The sequence below is a fragment of the Arctopsyche grandis genome, chromosome 3, assembly GCF_051622035.1.
Source record: "Arctopsyche grandis isolate Sample6627 chromosome 3, ASM5162203v2, whole genome shotgun sequence".
NCBI classification, from domain to species: Eukaryota; Metazoa; Arthropoda; class Insecta; order Trichoptera; family Hydropsychidae; genus Arctopsyche; species Arctopsyche grandis.
Window position 1 is genome coordinate 3,492,357 of NC_135357.1, and position 23,346 is coordinate 3,515,702.

At 39.4% G+C, this 23,346-nt stretch overlaps 3 protein-coding genes across 3 annotated transcripts; 2 read left to right on the forward strand and 1 right to left on the reverse strand.

Moving 5' to 3' along the window:
* Positions 1-6,457: 6,457 nt before the first annotated feature.
* LOC143909078 (protein FAM200C-like) lies at positions 6,458-8,862 on the forward strand. The gene is made up of 5 exons (XM_077426978.1): positions 6,458-6,853; positions 7,006-7,233; positions 7,689-8,154; positions 8,211-8,422; positions 8,812-8,862. Exons 1-5 carry the CDS (start codon positions 6,458-6,460, stop codon positions 8,860-8,862), a joined length of 1,353 nt encoding a protein of 450 aa, XP_077283104.1.
* A 575-nt stretch (positions 8,863-9,437) lies between these two features.
* Positions 9,438-10,891, reverse strand: LOC143909422 (uncharacterized). Its single transcript, XM_077427405.1, has 2 exons — positions 10,641-10,891; positions 9,438-10,556 (listed from the first exon to the last, which is right to left on the reverse strand). Exons 1-2 carry the CDS (start codon positions 10,752-10,754, stop codon positions 9,597-9,599), a joined length of 1,074 nt encoding a protein of 357 aa, XP_077283531.1. The 5' UTR covers positions 10,755-10,891; the 3' UTR covers positions 9,438-9,596.
* A 4,412-nt stretch (positions 10,892-15,303) lies between these two features.
* On the forward strand, positions 15,304-18,292 carry LOC143909420 (uncharacterized). Its single transcript, XM_077427403.1, has 2 exons — positions 15,304-15,433; positions 17,485-18,292. Exon 2 carries the CDS (start codon positions 17,590-17,592, stop codon positions 18,145-18,147), a length of 558 nt encoding a protein of 185 aa, XP_077283529.1. The 5' UTR covers positions 15,304-15,433; positions 17,485-17,589; the 3' UTR covers positions 18,148-18,292.
* Positions 18,293-23,346: the final 5,054 nt, after the last annotated feature.

Below are 23,346 nucleotides of genomic sequence, written 5' to 3' on the forward strand. Positions count from 1 at the left end.
ATGGGGGCGAAGCCTTAGACGGCATTTAATCATGGGGGCGCGGAGGGGCGAAGCCCTAAAAGGCATTAACTAAGGGGGGCGAAGCCCTAAACGGCAATTAATCTTGGGGGCGCGGGGGGCGAAGCCCTAAAAGGCATTAACTAAGGGGGGCGAAGCCCTAGACGGCATTTAATCATGGGGGTGCGGAGGGGCGAAGCCCTAAAAGGCATTAACTAAGGGGGGCGAAGCCCTAAACGGCAATTGCTCATGGGGCGTGGAGGGGCGAAGCCCTAGAAGGCAAAGGCTCAGGGGGGCGCCGAGGGCGAAGCCCTAGAAGGCAAAAAAAATTTTTGATTTTTTTTTTTGATTTTTTAAAAAATTTTTTTTTAATTTTTTTTTAATTTTTTTTTTATTTTTTTTTTAATTTTTTTTTTTGATTTTTTTTTTATTTTTTTTTTATTTTTTTTTTTAATTTTTAAATTTTTTTTTAATTTTTTTTTTTTTTTAATTAAATTAGCTTAGTCATGTTTAAGCGGTTTATATTATAAACACTGAGCGAAGCCGGGTAATACAGCTAGTCTAATCTATAATTTGGAAAGAGACTTTGTATGTAAATATCCTTGGTCGTCGTCGTCGTCGTCGTCGTCCGTAGATCGGTGACGTCATCGAACACGTGATTCGATTTTTTTTTTTCGATCCATGGGCGCCGATTTGTTTTTTTCGTTTCAATGGATTCACCCCCGCGGGGGCGCAAGGCGAGTAGCTTCATGGGGCCCCGCCAGGGGCGCCACAAGGGGCGCAGCCTCGTGGGGCCCCGAAGGGGGCCCGGAGGGCGCAGCCTTATGGGGCGCAGCCCCATGGGGCTCAAAAGGGGGCGCAGCTTTATGGGGCACAGCCTTATCGGCCGCAGCCTTATGGGGCGCAACCTTATGGGGCGCAGCCTTATGGGGCGCTGTCTTATGGGGCGCAGCCTTAGGGGCGCAGCCTTATGGGGCGCCGCCTTATGGGGCGCCGCCTTAGGGGCGCAGCCTTATGGGGCGCCGCCTTATGGGGCGCCGCCTTATGGAGCTAAGCCACATGGGGCCCCGAAGGGGGCGCAGCCTCATGGGGCGCAGCCCCATGGAGCCCCAAAGGGGGCGTAGCCTCATGGGGCGTAGCCCCATGGGGCCCCGAAAGGGGCGCAGGGGGGCGGAGCCTCATGGGGCCCCGAAGGGGGCGCAGCCTCATGGGGCGTAGCCTTATGGTGTCTTATGGGGCACAGTCTTATGGAGCTTAGCCGCATGCGGCCCCGAAGGGGGCGCAGCCTCATGGGGCCCCAAAGGGGGCGCAGCCCCATGGGGCCCCAAAGGGGGCGCAGCCTCATGGGGCCCCGAAGGGGGTGCAGCCTCATTGGGCCCCAAAGGGGGCGCAGCCCCATGGGGCCCCGAAGGGGGCGCAGCCTCATGGGGCGCCGCCTTATGGGGCGCTGCCTTATGGGGCGCTGTCTTATGGGGCGCAGCTTTATGGGGCGCCGCCATATGGGGCGCTGCCTTATGGGGCGCCGCCTTATGGGGCGCCGCCTTATGGAGCTTAGCCGCATGGGGCCCCGAAGGGGGCGCAGCCTCCTGGGGCGCAGCCCCATGGGGCCCCGAAGGGGGCGCAGCCTCATGGGGCGAAGCCCCATGGGGCGCAGCCTTATGAGGCGAAGCCCTAAACGGCAACTGATCATGGGGGCGAAGCCCTTGACGGCATTTAATCATGGGGGCGCGGAGGGGCGAAGCCCTAATAGGCATTAACTAAGGGGGGCGAAGCCCTAGGCGGCATTTAATCATGAGAGTGCGGAGGGGCGAAGCCCCAAAAGGCATTAGTTAAGGGGGGCGAAGCCCTAAACGGCATTTAATAATGGGGGCGCGGAGGGGCGAAGCCCTAAAAGGCATTAACTAAGGGGGGCGAAGCCCTAAACGGCATTTAATAATGGGGGCGTGGAGGGGCGAAGCCCTAAAAGGCAACTGATAATGGGGGCGAAGCCCTAGACGGCATTTAATCATGAGGGTGCGGAGGGGCGAAGCCCCAAAAGGCATTAGTTAAGGGCGGCGAAGCCCTAAACGGCAGTTAATCATGGGGGCGCGGAGTGGCGAAGCCCTAAAAGGCATTAACTAAGGGGGGCGAAGCCCTAGACGGCAGTTAATCATGGGGGCGCGGAGGGGCGAAGCCCTAAAAGGCAACTGATCATGGGGGCGAAGCCCTAGACGGCAATTAACCATGGGGACGTGGAGGGGCGAAGCCCTAAAAGGCAACTGATCATGGGGGCGAAGCCCTAGACGGCATTTAACCATGGGGACGTGGAGGGGCGAAGCCCTTATCGGCAACTGATCATGGGGGCGAAGCCCTAGACGGCATTTAATCATGAGGGTGCGGAGGGGCGAAGCCCCAAAAGACATTAGTTAAGGGGGGCGAAGCCCTAAACGGCAGTTTATCATGGGGGCGCGGAGGGGCGAAGCGGTTTATATTATAAACACTGAGCGAAGCCGGGTAATACAGCTAGTATATCTATATAGTCACGATGATGCAAGAAAACAATGTTCGGAGATTTTTTGTATATTTATTAATGTGCAAAATTTGATACATACATTATATTATATCAATCAATTTAAAAATGACAATTTATATTCAATATGGAATTACACGTTGGAATTCTTGATAATTATTGAGTTTTGGATTAATTTCGTCATTTTGTCCATCTTCGCTTCAACATTATCCAAACGAATTACCATTTCTTCCATTCTCTTCAACAGTTGTTTGTTGACATCTGCTGGGCTATCGTCCATCTCATCGAGTATTCCATCGGCTAATACTGCCAACTCGTTCAAATTCGTCTCGTTCAACATCGCTAGTTTATCTCTAACTTTAGGCGGGAGTCTGTTCTTCCAAATTTTCTTCAGAACTGGTAAATGAACTGGTTTGATTTTCTGTTTTAGGCATTTCAGGAATTCAGATGGTTTCTGATTTTTCATCATTTTTTCATGTGCCAAGAGATCGCTGCACTCTCTTTCCAGTTGGCACTTTATCTTTGAAATACGTCGCACGCCATCCATCATTTCGTAATACGAACCCGTACTGTCGACGATGGAACTGTATTCGAACAAGTTTTCCGGGCTCATACAGAAAATAGCATTGCGGTAGCGTTCTGAATCTTCTAGATTTTCCTGATCGAATTCTAAATCTATTCGAATTAACCATGCTTCAGGATAATCAGTCCAGAACGGCGTAAATCGATTACGGCTGTATTGATTTTCCTCGGTCATCTCCTTTGATGGCAGAACTGAGCAACTTGAGCTTCGATGTGGATGCGTCGTTATAACTACTCAAGTTCTGTTGTCTCGTTTGTCTTTTATTTCAGGCCCGTCCAAGCTCAGGTATCCTAAGGGGAAAAAAAACATGTTAAAGCATCAAGAAAAAATATAAGAGCTTTGTAAAAAATTAATATCCTTAGGCCATATCCCGAACTATAAAAATAGGCTATCTATATCAAATTAACTATTATAGAAACACTAAGAAAATTTCTTAAGAATAAAACCAAACCACAGGTAGTGGGTCTGACAAAACCAGGTTACTGGTCACTTGTTATTGAACAGTCCTGTTTTATAAGATAATTTTGCACACCATGAAATCCGAAGACAAAATATGTAAATACATATGATCGTATGTATTGAATTCGACACTAGTGTAAGATTGCCTTACAGATTAACTCAGATAAGCTTGCATTTTTGTAAAGCGATGTTTTGTAAAACTATTTTTTAATGGTCAAAAAATTTGATTTTCCTAGAATAATTCTCAAATTGTCTAATTAAAGTAACCACAAATATTTTGAGTTGGTGTTTCACAATTTTTTTATTCAAAAAACACTGATTTATCATTAATAATTACAGATAATATTTATTTTGAAAATTACGAAATTTTAAAACCATAAATTTATTTCAAAATACTTTGAAATTTGGCCTATTTAAACCAACATAATTTTTAAGTTTTCAATAATTTTAATTTTTGTACCACTGGTTCCCAATCTTGCATTTTTAATAAAGAAAAATTTTCCGTAAGTAAAAACGAGTTATTTCAAATATTCAATAAAACCTAAAACATTGTTTTCATGATTCCAAAACCTTAAATTTAAGGAAAATTTATCTTCCGAGAAAAAAACAAATATTTTTAAATGCAATAAAAAATATTTTTAATAATTATTCCGAAACTTTATTTCTATTGATAGCAGACGTATTTTAGAATCGCTGGTTCTTAAACTAAAATCTTTAATAAACAAACACTTCATTGCGTAAAAAGAAGTATTTTGAAGTAGAATACAAAATATTTTTCTCGTTAATTATTCCAAAACCTTGTATGAAATATATCACGAACTAGGCAAAAAAAAAAATAATGATTTGCCACCTAGAACATTTGTGTAATTTCAAATATTATGAATCTTAATCAGATGGATTATTCATTATTAAAAGTTTAGGTCAGACGAAACTGCAACAAATTTAAGCACGCAGATCAGCAGAAGCATGTCGATGAGAAGCTTCTTCCAAAGAAGCAAGTTTCGCGCAAAAAGTCCCACTGAAAAAAGTTGAAACGACGTCCCCAACAAACGAGAGCCGAATGCAATCAGTTAAACTAATAAAAAGCTTGTGATTAAAATATATGATATACCTCAGCGCCTCTGGTAACCGAAAAGAATCGCAGCTTTAATCCAGATACGAACAGAAACAATCGCAACGACTCCTCGTGACGCACTAATGCTTCGAGTGCATACGAAACACCTACAGGTTGGTGGGAAAAGTGAACTTGGCCAAAACAAATCGATTGACCCATCGCGCATTTCAATTTTTGAACAGGAATGTGTGTTGACCAGTTGTCCCAGTGCATCCCGATCTATAGAAACTTTTTGTGTTTTACAAGGTTATTATAAATAATGAAATTAAACTTGTTGGATTAATAAAAATGACGTATACGATGTAAAAATTATATATAATTGTATTCGCATTGGCTGGAAATCGAACCTCTGGCTACATACCGATGTACTATCAGCTACGGGTTATCCCCTGACACATGTTTATGCTCTGTTTATTCATGGAACATATTTATGTATGCGTATACATGGGGATTACCCGCCAAGGCTTCGGGAGCTGGAGGTTCGATTTCCAGCCAGTGCGAATATTGGTAAACGGGTTACCTCTAGAGCAGTGGTTCTTAGCCTGGGTTCGATCGAACCTTATGGGTTCGGTGAGTCAGTCTCAGGGGTTCGGCGGAGGTCAAAACACACACCCGACTCATATTATTCGTGATGACACGTCCCACTTGGCCATCATTGTCTGCAGGCAATGGCGAATTATCGAACAGCAAAATTGGCGCATATCTGTGGCCTCTAAATTTAAGGGGCCTCAAAATCGTTCTGAGAAAAATTATAATTCGGAAATTCCTATGCATTTTGCAGTAAAATATTGGAGTTTACGACTACTTTTTTATGTAAAGTACAAAACTTTGCGATAATTGCTCTCGCCATCTCGTTTGGCCTCCTCTAGATAAATTTAACTGCTACAAAAGAATTCGCTAACTAATTACATTAAAAATGGCAGAATATCGGAACAACTTGAAGAACAGTCTTCTTAAAGAACTGAAGAGCAGCTCCCTGAAGGAACGAAGACCAACCACTTGCAAGGACCGAAAAGCAGCCCTGTAGAAAAACTGATGAGCAGCTCTCTGAGAGGAACGAAGACCAACCACTGAAAAGGATCGAAAAGCAGCCCTGTAGAAGAACTGATGAAGATCTCTTTGGAAAAAATAATGAGCAGCAACCTACAACGTCTGAAGAACAGACTCCTGAAAGGACTGAAGAACATTTTTCTGAAAAAGAAAATGAGGAAGAAAGTAAAGGTGAAAATGATACTGTAATGGCTCCCAATGTTTATCCTATGGATTTAGTATTGTGGCCAGACTGCCAATTTAAAATGTAATGAAAATTACCAATTTAAAATGTTTTCCTTTTTTCGTGATTGTTTGTAAATAGATGTTTGTTTATATACTTGTATAATATATATTTTTTTGTTTGTATAATTTTGTAAATAGATTTATATTATTTAATAAGCAATTGTAAATACAAAATAACACAATTTTTTTATAATGTACAAACCTACAATTCACAATTGGAAAAAAGTCACCTTATTATTAGTGGGGGGGGGGGGGGGGGGGGCTCTAAATTACGTTGCGCCTGTGGCCTCTGAATAGTTTAATCCGCCACTGTCTGAAGGTGATCACGCAACATCGCTTGGCTTATCAGGGAATTTGGTGCGCTCAGTAGTCGACTTGTGACTGTGATTTACGTCGTGTGATTTCTTTCTTAATATTTTAATCCCTTCATACTAACGATGTCGAGCAAAAAAAGAACGTGGTCGGACGAATATGTACAATATGTATAACGGAACAAGATGGGAGTCAGCGTCCTAACTGCATGATTTGCTATGCCAATTTGAGCAATTCTAGTCTAGCACTGGCAAAACTAAGAAAACACTTCCTTAAGCTGCATGGAGATGGAAAATACAAGAACACAACGCTCGGTAAATTCAATGTGAAGAGAGCCAGATTCGATGAAAAGGCTACTCTGCCTGTTCTCGGCTATGTACCCATCAACCAACCGATCCTCACAGCATCGTACGAAGTTGCTTATCTGATCGCAAAGCAGGGCAAACCACACTCCATTGGTGAAACACTCATAAAACCAGCTATGTTGAAGATGGCGAATATCATGCTGGGAAAAGCGGCTGAAGTTAAGTTATTCCAAATTCCTCTTTCAAATGATACCATCAGCGACAGAATAGGGGATATGGGCAAAGACATCTTGGCTCAAGTACATAGTTGCAGATCTGATTTCAAGCCCGGAAAAATTCAGCCTTCAACTCGACGAGACCACAGACGTTTCCAATCTATGTAAATCAGCTTGCTGTATTCGTGCACTATGTGAAAGACGACGTGATAAAGGAATTTTTTTTATTTTGTAAGCCTCTTACAACAACTAAGGCAGCGGATGTGAAGAAACTTGTGGATGACTTCTTCAAAGACAACAGTATTTCGTGGGATATGATTTCTGCAGTTTGTTCGGACGGAGTCATGCTGGGAAGAAAGTCTGGTTTTGGTGCGCTAGTGAAATCCTATGCACCACACATCATTGTTACGCATTGTATTCTGCACAGGCATGCGTTGGCAACAAAAACCTTGCCTCTGGCAGAAGTATTAAAAATTGTAGTGGAATGCGTGAACTGGTTACCTGACAACTCGTTCACAGATTTTCCGTAAACCGATGATGCGCTCCAGGCATTACGTATACGACCAACTCTTTCTCACCCCGTCTGTTAACCATGATCTTGTTTACTATGCCATTACGTATGCAGCCATCTCTTTCACAGACCGTCTGTTATCGGTGAAAAAATGGTCTGTGAAAGAGATGGCTGCATACGTAATGGCAGAGTAAACGAGATCATGGTGAACAGACGGGGTGAGAAATAGATGGCCGTATACGTAATGCCTGGAGCGCATCATCGGTTTACGGAAAATCTGTGAACGAGTTGTCGTGTCACCGCGTGAACTATGTGCGAAATAGTGCTCTGAGGCACCGCATCTTCAGTGAGCTGTGTAAAGAAATGGGCTCTGAATTCGAGGTACTTCTGTACCATTCTAACGTTTAGTGGTTATCCCGGGGACAGGTGCTGAATCGTGTTTTTTCCGTGCGTGTGGAATTAGCCCTGTTTTTGCAAGAGCACCAACATTGTCATGCAGATTGCTTCAAAAATTCTGAGTTCATTCTCATTTTAGCGTACATGGCTGATATCTTCGCAGCTCTCAATCATCTCAATCACCAGATGCAGGGCGGTGGAGTCAACATCATCGAAGCGGAAGAAAACCTGAAGGCTTTTCAAAAAAAGCTACCGTTATGGAAACGACGAACAGAGAACGATAACTTTGCAAACTTTCCCCTGCTAAACGACTGTGTAAGTAAGATCGAAGATGCATCTGGAATCGGAGACATTTCTGTACCCGCGGAACTGAAGCAAGCAATTGCCACGCACTTAGATGAGCTTGCAAAGTCTCTCTACGGATACTTCCCTACAAGAGAGTCATATCCAGCATGGGTGAGACAGCCGTTCACGTTTAGTGTTGAGACAACAGATGTCAATTATGAATACCTCGATGAAATCATTGAAATTCAGCAGCGCCAGGTTCAACAGCACCTCTTCAGAACAACAACGCTCTCAACGTTTTGGTGTCAACAACTGTTATTGCTAAGAAAGCTCTGGAGATTTTCATACCGTTTGTTACAACATATCTTTGCGAGCAATCCTTTTCGAGGATGCTGGACATAAAAACGAAGAAAAGGAACAGACTTTGTTGCGAAAATGACACGAGAGTGGCACTTGCCAAGGTAAAGCCGCGCATTTCTGAACTGGTCTCTGAAAGGCAACAGCAGAAGTCACACTGATTTGCAGTAAATATTCATTATTATGTTTTTGTATGAAAATTACATATGTTTTAATGATTTTGTTCTTTGAACACAGTGATGTTGATTCGCGGTTCATTTTGTGCACCAGTAAAATATATATCTATGTTTTGGATTTGAAAAAAATCATATTTTATCTTTTCAATTAAGAAGGGTTCGGTGAATGCGCATATGAAACTGGTGGGGTTCGGTACCTCCAACAAGGTTAAGAACCACTGTTTTAGAGCCAATTTGTTTTAACTTACATAAACTATATACATAGGTAAGTACACTGTTTATTAAAATTAAAGTTTTAAGTCTTAATTAAACTATAGGAACACGGAATACAACTCGATATCATATTCACTAATAATCTTATTTATTAATAGAAATTTAATTATAAGTTAGGTATCCGTTTCTTCTAACATCGAAAAATTTGGGTTTCCATCCCCTGTAGTTTAGGATTAAACTGATTTAGATGAGACGTAACTTCTATCATGAAATAAAATTTTTGGATCCACCACTGATTGTCGGTTAGTTCTGAATAATGTTCTCAAGGAGAAATGTTTTCATCTGTGTTAATAAGGAAGCGAAATGTTTCCTCTTAATACCTTGATACGTACCTTGTTACCTCACTTTCTATTTCAACTAAAAATTCTTTAAATTGACAATGATTAAGAGCATTAGCTATACTGGAGTTGATAATCTTAATCGCCAATTCCATTACTTTGCAAATTTTTTCTGGAAATGTCTGCACACAGCGCTTCTTGATGAATGATGCAATGGTAAGCAAGTGCCTCGTGATTAATTTTTCCTTTCAAAATAGAAATTTTAGAGTACTTTGGAAAAAAAGCCACGGTTTTCCGACCCCTGGCTTAGGAGGAAGAAGTATGTTAACCAAAATTATCTCAATTTCATCCAATAAATAAAAATTATTACATTTAAAATAAATAAAACAAGTAAGCCAAATAATAGATCTGTGTATTTAATTTTCAATTATTATTTCTCTTAAAATTATTATATAAATAAACTGCAATGAGAGGGGGCGCCAGAAACATCATGGCACGCATGCAGCTAATATGTAAGAATATTTACAGTATATATATTTAATAACAATTTTTTATATTCCAGCATGCATTTTTTTATGTGCCCCGAGGCTAGAGTTATGACTAAATGATTTCAGACAAATTTCACACTTGTATGGCTTTTCCCCCGTGTGAGATCTCAAATGTGACATAAGTTTACTTTTAGAAATAAATGATTTTAAACAAATGTCACATTTGTGTGGTTTTATCACAGCATGCAATTTTTTATGTGTAACGAGGTGAGATTTTTGAGTAAATGGTTTCAGACAAATTTCACACTTGTATGGGTTTTCCCCGGTATGAGATCTCAAATGTGACACAAGTCCAAGTTTATAAATAAATGATTTTAAGCAAATGTCACATTTGTGTGGTTTTATTCCAGCATGCAATTTTGTATGTGTCCCGAGGCTAGATTTTTGAGTAAATGACTTCAGACAAATTTCACACTTGTATGGCTTTTCCCCTGTGTGAGATCTCAAATGTAACACAAGTTTAGTTTTAGTAATAAATGATTTTAAACAAATTTTACATTTATGTGGTTTTATCACAACATGCAATTTTTTATGGTTATCGAGGAAAGATTTTTTAGTAAAGGTTTTTAGACAAATTTCACACTTGTAAGTATTTTCCCCCTTGTGAGATCTTAAATGTGACACAAGTCCATTTTTTCGAATAAATGATTTTAAACAAATATCACATTTGAACAGCTTTTCTCCAGGATGTGATCTTTTGTGTAAAATAAGTTCAGATTCACTGGGAAATGACTTTAAGCACATTTCACTATTCTTTCGTTGAATTGTCGATTGCGAAGGCTCATCGTCCCATATTAAATCTTCCAATAAAACTTCTTCAGTCTTGATCTTTGAGCAATCGTCTAATCTCAGTTGAGACGATTCATTGTTTCGAAAACAAGCCTTTCGAAAGCTGATCAACAATTCCAGACTGGTCTTACACGAAAGACACACCCTGTCTGGCAGCCCATCGCCTCTTTTGACCTGCAGATGGAAAAAAGTAGGATCAAGCGGTGAGAAGAGTTAACCACAATATGTATGTAATTGTAAGCTGTAACCAGCACCGACCTGAATTTGACAGCAGGTCCGAATGCGTTGCTCCAGACGCTCTGGATGAGGATCGCCGAAGATGGAGACGGAAGATGCGGCTGGAGCTGGTCCAAGACAAAGCCTGCACTCCATCGTCCCTGCACTCCATCAACTCTGACAGCAACCACTTCCCTCGACTTGCCCTCGCATTGCTATTTTTTACTTACTCTTATACAGTTCACATGGTTTTCGTGTAAGGGGTCATTTTTTTTCAGTGACATATTTGGTCTAAATTTGGTACCATGTAGTCATTGGCTACGTCCACACTACCGATATTTACACCCGATATTTGCGAATTTTTCCATAACCAGTTCCTAAATAGCAACCACAGGTTGCAATATGGCAACTGTATATGGAAAATTCGAGAATATCAGGTGTAGATATCGGTAGTGTGGACGTAGCCATTGCTCACCAACTCGGCGCACCGACAACTCTACATACCTAAAGAGACCATACGTCCCGTTTTGAACGGGACCATCCCGTTTTTAGGTAGCCTGTCCCGTTGGCCCCAAGCACAGCTTCAGGACGTCGAATTTTATTTCATGTCCCGTTTTCAAAAAGAGAGCAACACACGGTAACAATTAAAAAAAAGTGTGATATTGAGCAACACTTAAAATCAGAAAAACATAGAAATTCCGATCTTGCCACCGCTTCAAGTTCTTCAGTGCTTAATTTTTTTAAGAAAACGGATTCACCAACTCCGAAATATCTGTTAGTTACTGCGACGGAAGGCGCCTGGACTTATCATACGGTGTAAGACATTCATAGCTTTCGCTCTGTGGCGGCTCTGCGACATGGTCTGCGAGTTTCGGGTACCATCCTGCGAGTTGGGACCAACTCGGCCGTGTTCGGAGCGCTATCACCACTCCGTCTCTGGCTCTCATAATAAAAGGGTTCGGTGGTACTAGTTAAAAACCAACATTATTAATTTCAAAACAGAACAAATAATAAAATACATAACAAAAGACCAATTAAGGTCTGTTCATACCTAGTCAGCACGTACCGACTTCAGCAGGTATCCGGCCGTACGAAAAGTATTCTTTGGTACATTTTGTATGGGTATATTCATACCAACCGTCACGTTTACGCCACGGCAGGCTTACAGCAGTACCCGACATTTCCTGTTCATACCTTACAGCAACATCCGTCAACGTATTGTAGGCGGGGTACGATGTGTTGACCGTATCCCGGCCTACATTGGTGACCCCGACGTGATCTACGCAACCTTCTGATCATCCAACAGCGCTGTCAACACACATCGCTACCCCGCCTACATTGGTGACCCCATCTTTGAACTACGCAGCCTTCATAGCAGTCAACACGGCAGCCCACATAGCAGCCCACATAGCAGCCCACATAGCAGCCCACATTGCAGCCTACATAGCAACCGCAGACTTCACGCAACCGCAGCCTTCAACGCAGTCTACAACGCAACCCTCAACGCAGACTTCAAACGCAGTCCGCTACATGTCCCCACAACTAGTGACCATGTCAAACAACTCCGCAGCTTTCGCCACAACAAGACGCAACCCGGAGACAACAACCAAATGGATCCACTACTGTTGATCCGCCAGCACCGCTCATCACACCTTCGATGATTCATCACCTCGATGAGCCCATGCAGGACGCCGCAGCCTGCACAACAGCACCGTCCAGACCGTCACAAACCTTCACTACCATTGTAACGACCGAAACAGTAACATGGTGTGAAAGTACATATGGACCAGCTACCAACACAACCCGCTGTTGAGTCAACCCACTCCAGCACAACCGGTGAAACAAATCGCCACTAAGCCAACTAGCTCCAACACAACACAGCCGCTGTCGAGACAACCAACTCCAGCACAACCAACGAAGACCAGCACTCAACGCACTTCGTCAACCAACGTTCTTCACGCAAGACCCGCTGTCGAGACAACTAACTCCAGCACAACCAACGAAGACCAGCACTCAACGCACTTCGTCAACCAACGTTCTTCACGCAAGATCCGCTGTCGAGACAACTAACTCCAGCACAACCAACGAAGACTAGCACTCAACGCACTTCGTCAACCAACGTTCTTCACGCAAGACCCGCTGCCGAGACAACTAACTCCAGCACAACCAGCAAAACAGTCACGCGAATGACTCCACGCAGAACACAGCAGCCTGCACAACAGCACCATCCAAGCCATCACAAACCTTCACTACCAACGCAGCTCGCCCAAAATAAGCAACCTGGTAGAGAACAAGACTTGGACCGGCATGCAACACAAGACCCGCTGTTGAGACAACTTTCTCCAGCACAACCGGACAAACAACGACGCCATCGAGTCAATAGACTCCAACACATCAAGATTCCCACAAAATCACACACATCGCTAACACTCACCGGAGAGCCATGTAGGAATCTCGTCGTCGTCATCGTCATCGAAACCTTCGAGAATATTCCGCAACAACAAAATACATCGAGCGGAACAGCATCAAGCATTCCAGAAAATTCGACGCCTCGACGAAAACAAAATTCCTCTCGTACGCGTCAATAACCACTTCCATCAAGCATTCCAGAAAATTCGACGCCTCGACGAAAACAAAATTCCTTTCGTACGCATCAATAAACTAAATGCTCGTACGACCACTTCCATCAAGCATTCCAGAAAATTCGACGCCTCGACGAAAACAAAATTCCTCTCGTACGCGTCAATAACCACTTCCACCAAGCATTCCAAAAACACTATAAAAGGAGGTACAACCCAAACAAGACCAGTCGACCCACAACAGCAAGCGTCGACACACAGCACCAGACCAGTCGACCCACAGCAGCAAGCGTCGACACACAGCAGCAGACCAGTCAACATACAGCTCCTGACCAGCCACCACTACACTACGCGGACTTGGAAGATCAACCAGCCGGACGAGCCAGCAACACACTGCCGTATCCAGAGACCTTCCGTACATAGCTGAATGCTGAGCCAGCGACACTCTACCATATCCAGAGACCGCTGAACGACATACTTTTGCCCACAAATACCATACCTTTGTACAACCATAGGCAAACAATAAAACTTTATAAAACTAGCACAACAGTGTTTCGTTAGGCCGGGATACGGTCAACACACATGTAACCCGCCTACATTGGTACTAATCCGACGTGATCTACGCAACCTTCTGATCATCCAACAGCGCTGTCAACACACATCGCTACCCCGCCTACATTGGTGACCCCATCTTTGAACCACACAACAGTGTTTCGTTAGGCCGGGATACGGTCAACACATCGTACCCCGCCTACAGTATCGTATCCGTTTTTTTGGCCATCGTGGAAATATACACGCGAATTACGTGCCACGAGTCTGCAGCTTTGCTGTTTTGGACCAATTATCGATAGTGATAGTTGACACCTGTTCAATCTTTCGACATGGTTTTGGAGCAAATATTTAAAAAAAATTTAAATTTTTTACGGAAATATTTAAAAATTTTTTGTCCATCATCCACAAGCTCCTTATACAGTGTCCAAAGCTCTCCTTCGGTTTTTCTATTTTTTAACATGGGATGCACATCAAAATGCCTCCGTGCTTTTTTATTGCCTTCTTGAGCTTCTTCTTCCAACAACAACGCGATTATACATCATTTTTCATTCGATAAACGCCGAAACATTTTTGCTGTCTTGTATTCTGACGCGTAGCTACGAATGTACGTGTATGCATTCATATTGTAAGTACTCGACAATACGACGTAAGCAATATTGCGCCGTATCGTCATGGCCTGTAACGTATAAGTAAACCGATTTTGCCTTGCACTCGGCCAACTTGCTGTAAACGTGACGTAACCGCGACGTGTAGGTAGATATGAATTGAAATGTAATAAAATTACATATTTGAAACGGAGTCGTGCAGTGGTGAAGCCGTGCAGTACTGTTAAGTATGAACAGACCTTTATAGGTTTCCACTGGTATTAATAAACTAAAAAATACACGTAATCATACATAAAATTTCAAATTATATAATTGATAAGAAAAAATAGAGAAATTAAATTAAAAGATTATTCAAGAAATTACTTAACTATTGCTCGCCTTGCTTGCTTATGGGTAGGGTTGCCATAATTGTCAAGCATTGATACGGGACATTTAAGTGCTACATTAATAATTTTCGCCTGCGGCGCTTTTTTAATTTTTTACATAATATTTTTATAATTATTTTTTCAAAAATAAGCTTATTTTTTTTACATACCTCTTATACAGTTCACATGGTTTTTTATATTTTAAAACTCAATGAGGTGTATGCAAAGAATATTTTCCATTTTAATTCCGATATAAAAAAAAATCAATTTGACCAATTTAATCCCCATGTATACGCATACATAAATATGTTCCATGAATAAACAGAGCATAAACATGTGTCAGGGGATAACCCGTAGCTGATAGTACATCGGTATGTAGCCAGTGGTTCGATTTCCAGCCAATGCGAATACAATTTTCTCTAATTTTTACATCGTATATGTCATTTTTATTAACTCGACAAGTATAATTTCATTATTTATAATAACCTTGTAAAAGACAAAAAGTTTATATAGACCGGGATGCACTGGGACAACCGGTCACCACACATTCCTGTTCAAAAATTGAAATGCGCGATGGGTCAATAGATTTGTTTTGGCCAAGTTCACTTTTCCCACAACCTGTAGGCGTTTCGTATGCACTCAAAGCATTAGTGCGTCAGGAAGAGCCGTTGCAATTGCTTCTGTTCGTATCTGGATCCAAGCTGCGATTCTTTTCGGTTACCAGAGGCGCTGAGGTATATCATATATTTTAATCACAAGCTTTTTATTAGTTTAACTGATTGCGTTCGGCTCTCGTTTGTCGGGGACGTCGTTTCAACTTTTTCCAGGGGGGCTTTTTCCGCGAAATTGGCTCTTTGGAAGAAGCTTCTCATCGACATGCTTAAACTTGTTGCAGTTTCGTCTGACCTAAACTTCTAGTAATGAATAATCCATCTGATTAAGATTCATAGTATTTGAAATTACATACATGTTCTAGGTAGCAAATCGTTGTTATTTTTTCTTTTTTTTTGCCAAGTTCGTGATATATTTCCTACACGGTTTTGGAATAATTAACGAGAAAAATATTTTGTATTCTACTTAAAAATACTTATTTTTACGCAATGAAGTGTCTGTTTATTAAAGATTTTAGTTTGACAACCAGTGTTTCTAAAATACGCATCTGTTATAAATAAATGTCATGTTTCAGAATAATTATCATTAAAATATTAAATACTCGAAAAAAAATTTGAGAACCAGTATTTAAAAAATGCATACATGCTTACACTAAATATTAGGTTTTGGAATTATTACCTTGAAAACAATGTTTTATTCGGTAAATGTGAACAATAGCGTCGGTGACAGATTTGAGGTAATGATTCAAAATGTCTGCCATGAAAGTATTGCCAGTTTGCCAATACAAAACGGCTTGAATTTCTCGAGAATAATACTTTTTCGGCTCACAAAAGAAGATATGCGTGTTGGTTTTTGGTTCACCAAGGCAACTTTGTGGATCCAAATTGCATATGCAAAACGTTGAATATGTGTGAATGCGAGCTATTTTGTACTAGTCGCTTACTATTTATGTACATCATACTTGCAAGAATTTATGTTTAGGAATTCGTTTCGATCCTCCACCAAGATTATTTAAGTGTTTCTAACGGAATTGGAGAGAATTACGCAATATAGGTGCGTAATAATGAAAAATTAATTCTAGCGGTTTTTTATTGCACTGCCAATACTACCGTGTCCGCCATTTTGGATCGTAAGTTACAATTGTGATTTTATATTGTTTTAAAAAAATTATGATTAATTGTCTAGTGAATTTTAAGTCAAAAATATATTTTCTTACGTAAAAACCACTTGAGTTACCACGTTTATAAGAAAACCAATCCTTATAAACGTGGTAAAATAAAAAAGTGGGCAAATAAACGCAAAATAGCATGGAGAAAAAATTTATTTTTGACTTTTAAAATTAGCTAAACAATTAATTATAAGTTTTTTAAAACAATAAAAAATCAAAATCAATAGAAAAAACATCTGACTATTGATTCCAATACTCACTTTGAGCACAACAATACTAGATTTTGAGTTAAAGACCGCAAAAGCCAAAAAAGTGTAAAAATCGCGCATTTTTTTAAACGCTCATATCTCGTAAACGATCACCAACCAACAAAAATCATTATCATATTCGAATTCAGTGGCTCAAACTTAGTAAAGATTGGCTAGTCTCCGCTCTGGTAATTATTTTTTTGTTGCTCAGTGTTATTAATGATTAATCCGTGTTTTTTGAATAAAAAAATTTGTGAAACACCAACTCAAAATATTTATGTATTTACTATAATTAGACAGTTTGAGAATAATTCTAGGAAAATCAATTTTTTTGACCATGTCAACATAGTTGTTTTTTGTTTGAAAACAAAAATATCGCTTTACAAAAATGCAAGTTAATCTAATGCAAACATGCAAGCTAAGGTAATCTGACACTGGTGTCAAATTTGATAGCACAGCTCTTTTTCACAACATATAAAGCAAATATACATATGTAAATATGCACATGATATCATTGTCTGCAAAATAATCTTATAAATAATAAGTCTGCAATAAAACAGAACTGTCCAATCTGTGGCCAGCTAACCGCTTTTGTCCGACCCACCACCTGTGGTTTGACTTTTTAATTCTTACAACATATTCTTAGTTTTTCTATAATAGTAATTTGATATAGATATACTATTTTTATTGTTCGGGATACGGCCTAAGGATATTCATTTTTTTCTTGATGCTTTAACGTGTCTTTTTTTTCCCTTAGGATACCTGAGGTTGGATATAAAAGGCATACGGGACAACAGAACTTGAAGTCATATCGACGTATCCACATCGAAGCTCAATTTGCTCAGTTCAGCACTCAAACGAGATGGCCGAGGAAAATCAACACAGCCGTAATCGACTTACGCCGTTACGGACTGATCATCCTAGACAATGGTTTTTTCGAATACATTTAGATTTGGATCAGGAGAAACAAGAACATTCAGAAAGCTACCGCAATGCTATTTCCAGTAGGAGCCCGGAAAACGTATTCAAATACAGTTTCACCATACCAAGTAATGTGGATTTTGATTCGAATTACGAACTGAGGAACGGCGCGCAACGTATGGCGAAGATGAAGCGCGAATTGGAAAGAGAGTGCAGTGATCTCTTGGCACATGAAAAAAAGAAACCATCTGAATTCCTGAAATGCCTAAAACAGAAAATCAAACCAGTTCATTTACCAATTCTGAAGAAAATTGGGAAAAACAAACTACCGCCGAAAGTTAGAAATAAACTGGCGAATTTGAACGAGTCGGCAGTATTCGCCGACGAAATATTCGAGGAGATAGACGATAGCCCAGTGGATGTCCCCAATACTGTTGAACAACTGTCAAACAGAATGGACGAAATTCATTTGGATAATGTTGAAGCGAAGATGGACTAAATGATGAAATGAAACCAAAAATAATTATCAAGAATTTCAACGTGTAATTCCATATTGAATATAAATTGTCATTTTAAAATTGGTATTGATATAATATATGTATGTATCAAATTTTGCACATTAATAAATATACAAAAAATCTCCGAACATTGTTTTCTTGCATCATCTTGACTATATAGATATATTACACATGTACACTACAGACTTTAGAAGTATTCATTATACATACCATTATATCCTATCCTTTTTTAATTAAAAAATAAATAAATCAAATATATGTTCATACATAATGTCAGTAAATGAAGTATTGTTTTCTTGAGAAAATTCGTATTCAATACCTATTATGTCGGTCTCCGTGACGAGACAGAATGTTAAATGACAGAAAACGCAAATATCGGAAGGCAAAGATCAAAAATCGAAAGATCTTAAGTCGAAAGATCAAAAAAAAAAATGGTGCATGGTAAACGGTACATACTCACTTAATTTGCGCGAGCAGGATACAACAGGAACAAGAGGAACAGGCTTTTCCTCCTGTATTAATGTGCGCGCGCAGAATACGGGAGGAAAAGCATGTTCCTCTTGTTCCTGTTGTATCCTGCTCGCGCAAATTAAGTGAGTATGTACCGTTTACCATGCACCATTTTTTTTTGATCTTTCGACTTAAGATCTTTCGATTTTCGATCTTTGCCTTCCGATATTTGCGTTTTCTGTCATTTAACATTCTGTCTCGTCACGTAGACCCCTATTATGTGTGTACATTGTGTATGCAGAAGTGTGCTTATACATATGTAACAACTGGCTAGCTTTTTAAAAATAAAATAAAAACTATTAATGAAAAATGATCCCGGTAATGAAACACAAATTTTGCTCAAGATATGTAATTGTATAAAGTATTAAGCTTCTATATAATCTTAAAAAAATGTTTATTTATGTATATGTTTTTCTTTTAATCGATATTTGTTACAGTATAAAACTATACTTGGGTTTTATATATATTCATATTCGCCAGTTTATTTCTAACTTTCGGCGGTAGTTTGTTTTTTTTTTTTAGTTACATTATAGCTGAAAAAATGTTGAAAGTCAATTTTCAGTTGCAAAAACAGTATTTAGTAAATAAATTTATTAAATATTGTAAAACGCGAAATGTTAAATATATTAAAATGAAGAAAGTGGTCTTTGAAATATAATGCCTCGTATACTGTATACAACAACGTACATCCATATGTATATTGTTGTCTAACTCCACGGTCAGCAAAATACATATATAAAACAGGACTGCCAAACTGTAGCCCGCAGACCACTTTTGTGGGATCCACCAACGAGTATTAAAAATTTTAATTCGAAAATCTCAATAATCGTACTTTTATTTAGTATTTGACGGAAGAACAGCCCACGAACCACTACAATTTTTTTGGTATGTGAATATTTTCTGTTCGACACAAAAAATGGTTCAGAGACGAGATATGACTTTTCTTATAGATCTATGCCCAGTAAACACGAATCTGGTAATAAAAAAATGTTGATTGACTCGAGATTCGGAGTGTTAATGTTATTAATCCACAAGAATAGTCGAAATATGATTTTTCCAAGTTAAGTTTTCATTCAAATTGAATAAACAATTATTATATTTTATCTACTGTTTCAATAAAAACTTTGATTAGTTTTCCTCATAATATTTTATTCTTACAAAATTTTATTAGTCCTTTTGATAATGTAATATATATATATATATATATATATATATATATATATATATATATATATATATATATATATATATATATATCAATACGGACGTCAGTTCCGAAATGGAGATAAGAAGAAGGATCGAAATAGCAAGAAATGCCTTCGGCAGCATGAAAAATGTTTTATGTTGTCGAAGGTTGTCTATGAAATTGCGTTTAAGAGTCCTGCACTCCTATGTTTGGTCGGTGTTGCTGTACGGATGCGATACGTGGACACTGTTAGTGGCATCCATGAACAGGATAGAGTCTTTTGAAATGTGGTGTTACCGGAGGATGCTAAAGATCTCGTGGAAGGAGCATGTAAGAAACTAAACAGTCCTCCAGCTTCTTCATAAAAAGAGTGAGCTTCTTGACACGGTGAAGCGCCGTAAGATGGAATACTTTGGCCACATTATTCGCGGCCCCAAATATCGCCTTCTACCTACAATCATAGAAGGCAAACGGTGGCTTGGGAGAAAGAAGCTCTCTTGGCTCCGGGAAGGGAAGAATTCGCACGGGTCATAAACGATGTCTGCCCATGGTAGTCGCCTTCGTCTGAATACGGATTCGGCATTAGAAGAAGAAGAAGAATATATATATATAATATAATATTTTATTTTTCTGGATGGGGCCCTCGGTTTGACAGCCCCAATATAAAAGGCATACCGAACAAACAGAAATCGTGTAGTCATCGACGGATCCACATCGAAACTCAATTTGTTGAGTCCTGCAGTCAAACAAGATGACCGACGAAAGTAAACAAAAGGTTAATCGATTTACGCCGTTCTGGACTGATTATCCCGAAGCATGGTTAATTCGAATAGATTTAGAATTCGATCAGGAAAAACTAGAAGATTCAGAACGCTACCGCAATGCTATTTTCTGTATGAGCCCGGAAAACTTGCTCGAATACATTAACATCATCCCAACAATCGTGGATCATACTGCGTATCAGGAACTGAGGGACGGCGTGCGACGTAGAGCGAAGAGAAAGCGCGAACTGGAAAGAGAGTGCAGCGATCTCTTGACACATGAAAAAATGATGAAAAATCAAAAACCATCTGAATTCCTGAAATGCCTAAAACAGAAAACCAAATTTAATTTACCAATTCTGAAGAAAATTTGGAAAAACAGACTCCCGCTGAAAGTTAGAAGTAAACTGGCGATGTTGAGCGAGACGAATTTGGACGAGTTGGCAGTATTAGCTGACGAAATACACGAGAAAGACGATAGCTCAACAGATCTCAACAATACTGTTTATCAACTGTCGAAGAGAATAGACGAAATGTCAACTCGTTTGGATGATATGATAGCGAAGATGGACAAAATGACGACATTAATGCACAAATAATTATTATTATCAAGTATTTATATTAATGTGTAATTCTATATCAAATATAAATTCATTTTAAAATTGACTAATATATATGTACGTATTAAATTTTGCATTCAATAAATGTATATACAAAATCTGCTGACTTTGTTTTCTTGCAACATCTTGATTATATATAATAAGTACCCGGACTTCAGAAGTATTACAAATACAATTTCCTCTATATTCTATACATATACCATTTTTATCTCATAAATAATAACGGTAAAATATGCATATTTTCTTTATATTGTTTTTGATTTTTGTAAACTGTCTTTTATGAAACAAATAAACTTGATTTATTATTGTAATATTTGATTTCTAAATTTACTCCTAAGCATATAAACTCCTAAAATATCAAGTCAAGAAAAAGTTTCATATGTACTGTACCTACAAATAGTCAATAATTCGTCCAAAATTTCACTGTAATATTATGGCAGCAGTGCAAAGGAGCATCAAATAAGTGAGATTGAATTGAATCTTAGTCTTGAATACGGTTTTTGAACTGTTTTGTTGACTTTTAAAAAGTTTATACCAAACGTCACTTTCGCTGTCAAATTTTGCGCTTTTAGGTTATGTGCAACGGCCGAAGGAAAAGTTTCTTAATCAACTTTAAATTTCTAATCTTATAATTTATTAATCTTAAATCCTAATTCTTATGTACTATGTACTGTATGTATAGATAGTCAATAATTCGTCGATACTGTATGTACAAATAGCCACATCCTTTTATAATTATTTGTCGATACACTTATTTTTTTTCTATTCGAATTAACCCACTCAATAGAATAGAAATGGGAATTTGTGATATAATAAAAACACTACATATCCATATGTATGCTTACTTATATGTGTGGATATGATCAAATAATATTCAAAACAAACCATTAAAGACGAAAATGTAGGGGACGGTTGAGCTGTTGTCAGAATCGGAGTTGCAGCCGGAGTTGAATCTCGTCTTCTTCTTGGACGCAATGGAGATGATGTGTGAGGAGTTCTGGCATCTACACAAACATTGTATGAATGATTATTATACAAAACACATTTATTTTGTATATTTGTCATACCAAAATATTCATATTAAATGGTGCAATACCCTGGCTGCGGAAAGCTGAAAGTGGCACTCGTCATGGACGAGCCGTGAAGCTTCTCGTAGTTTTTAATTGAATTCAAGATCTTGACATGCAGACTGAACGGCTGGATATCAGGCGGGTACTCATCAATCGGAGCTATTATATTCAGCCCATTATACCATGTTTCTTTTATCTAGGATTTAGGCTGGTGACAGATAATAAACATAGCCAGTAGTATGTTTATGTTTAGCACCGAGAGGTTACCGGGTTTGATCCCGTGCTAATCTTTAATACTGCTGGTTAGACTTGGATATTTGTGTTTCCAAGTCGATCGTTTCTTTTCAGAGTTTGCCAATTTATCTGATTTCATTGTTGAAACGGTTCCTCCATCAAATTGGCAAAATCCATCCTACAGGCTATTTCACAAATATCTGAATTTGATTTATGTACAATATGTAAAAATTTATATACAAGTCTAAATCCATAGAAGTCTCTGTGCATTAATTCATTAATTAATTAATTGTTAATTCCCTAAAACATTCCTATTTACAGCGTGTTGAGGTGATCTATTCGGTATTTCCTTACATCAATTCAGGACTGCCATCAGGAGAGTTTTGATTGATTGACCCATTTCTATTTCTATAACATATTCTTTATCCAATTATATTGTAGCGTATGCCAAAAGGAGCCGCCGTTATAATTGGTATCGATGATTATCTCCAGGCTTAAGTGCAAGTCGGCTAACAATGGGAGACCCCCTAATGCACTTAGCGGCGGTAACGGCACTCGGTCGCATTCCCGTGGAGTTCTTAGAACTGACAACGAGAAAGCGTGGGACTGCATATCCGACTACATGACTAAACAATGGAGAAGTAACCGGACGTCGAAATGCTCTGAGCAACCTGTCCTTTATACGGAGGTACTTAGACCATATCAAAACGTTCTGGATAGAGCACGGGCAGTGCGTGTATCCCCTTAATCACCAACCAATGCTGTACCACGACTTTGGCCTTTTACTTGGATCCTCCAC

Bases quoted from the DNA above. Each gene is read 5' to 3' on its own strand.
- LOC143909078 (XM_077426978.1), top strand. From the start codon at position 6,458: ATGATTTGCTATGCCAATTTGAGCAATTCTAGTCTAGCACTGGCAAAA. The intron at 7,234-7,688 runs GTATTAAAAATT...TCTAACGTTTAG, and splicing joins AAACCTTGCCTCTGGCAGAA to TGGTTATCCCGGGGACAGGT. The intron at 8,423-8,811 runs GTAAAGCCGCGC...ATTAAACTATAG, and splicing joins CGAGAGTGGCACTTGCCAAG to GAACACGGAATACAACTCGA.
- LOC143909422 (XM_077427405.1), bottom strand. From the start codon at position 10,754: ATGGAGTGCAGGCTTTGTCTTGGACCAGCTCCAGCCGCATCTTCCGTC. The intron at 10,557-10,640 runs GTCGGTGCTGGT...TTCCATCTGCAG, and splicing joins GGACCTGCTGTCAAATTCAG to GTCAAAAGAGGCGATGGGCT.
- LOC143909420 (XM_077427403.1), top strand. From the start codon at position 17,590: ATGGCCGAGGAAAATCAACACAGCCGTAATCGACTTACGCCGTTACGG.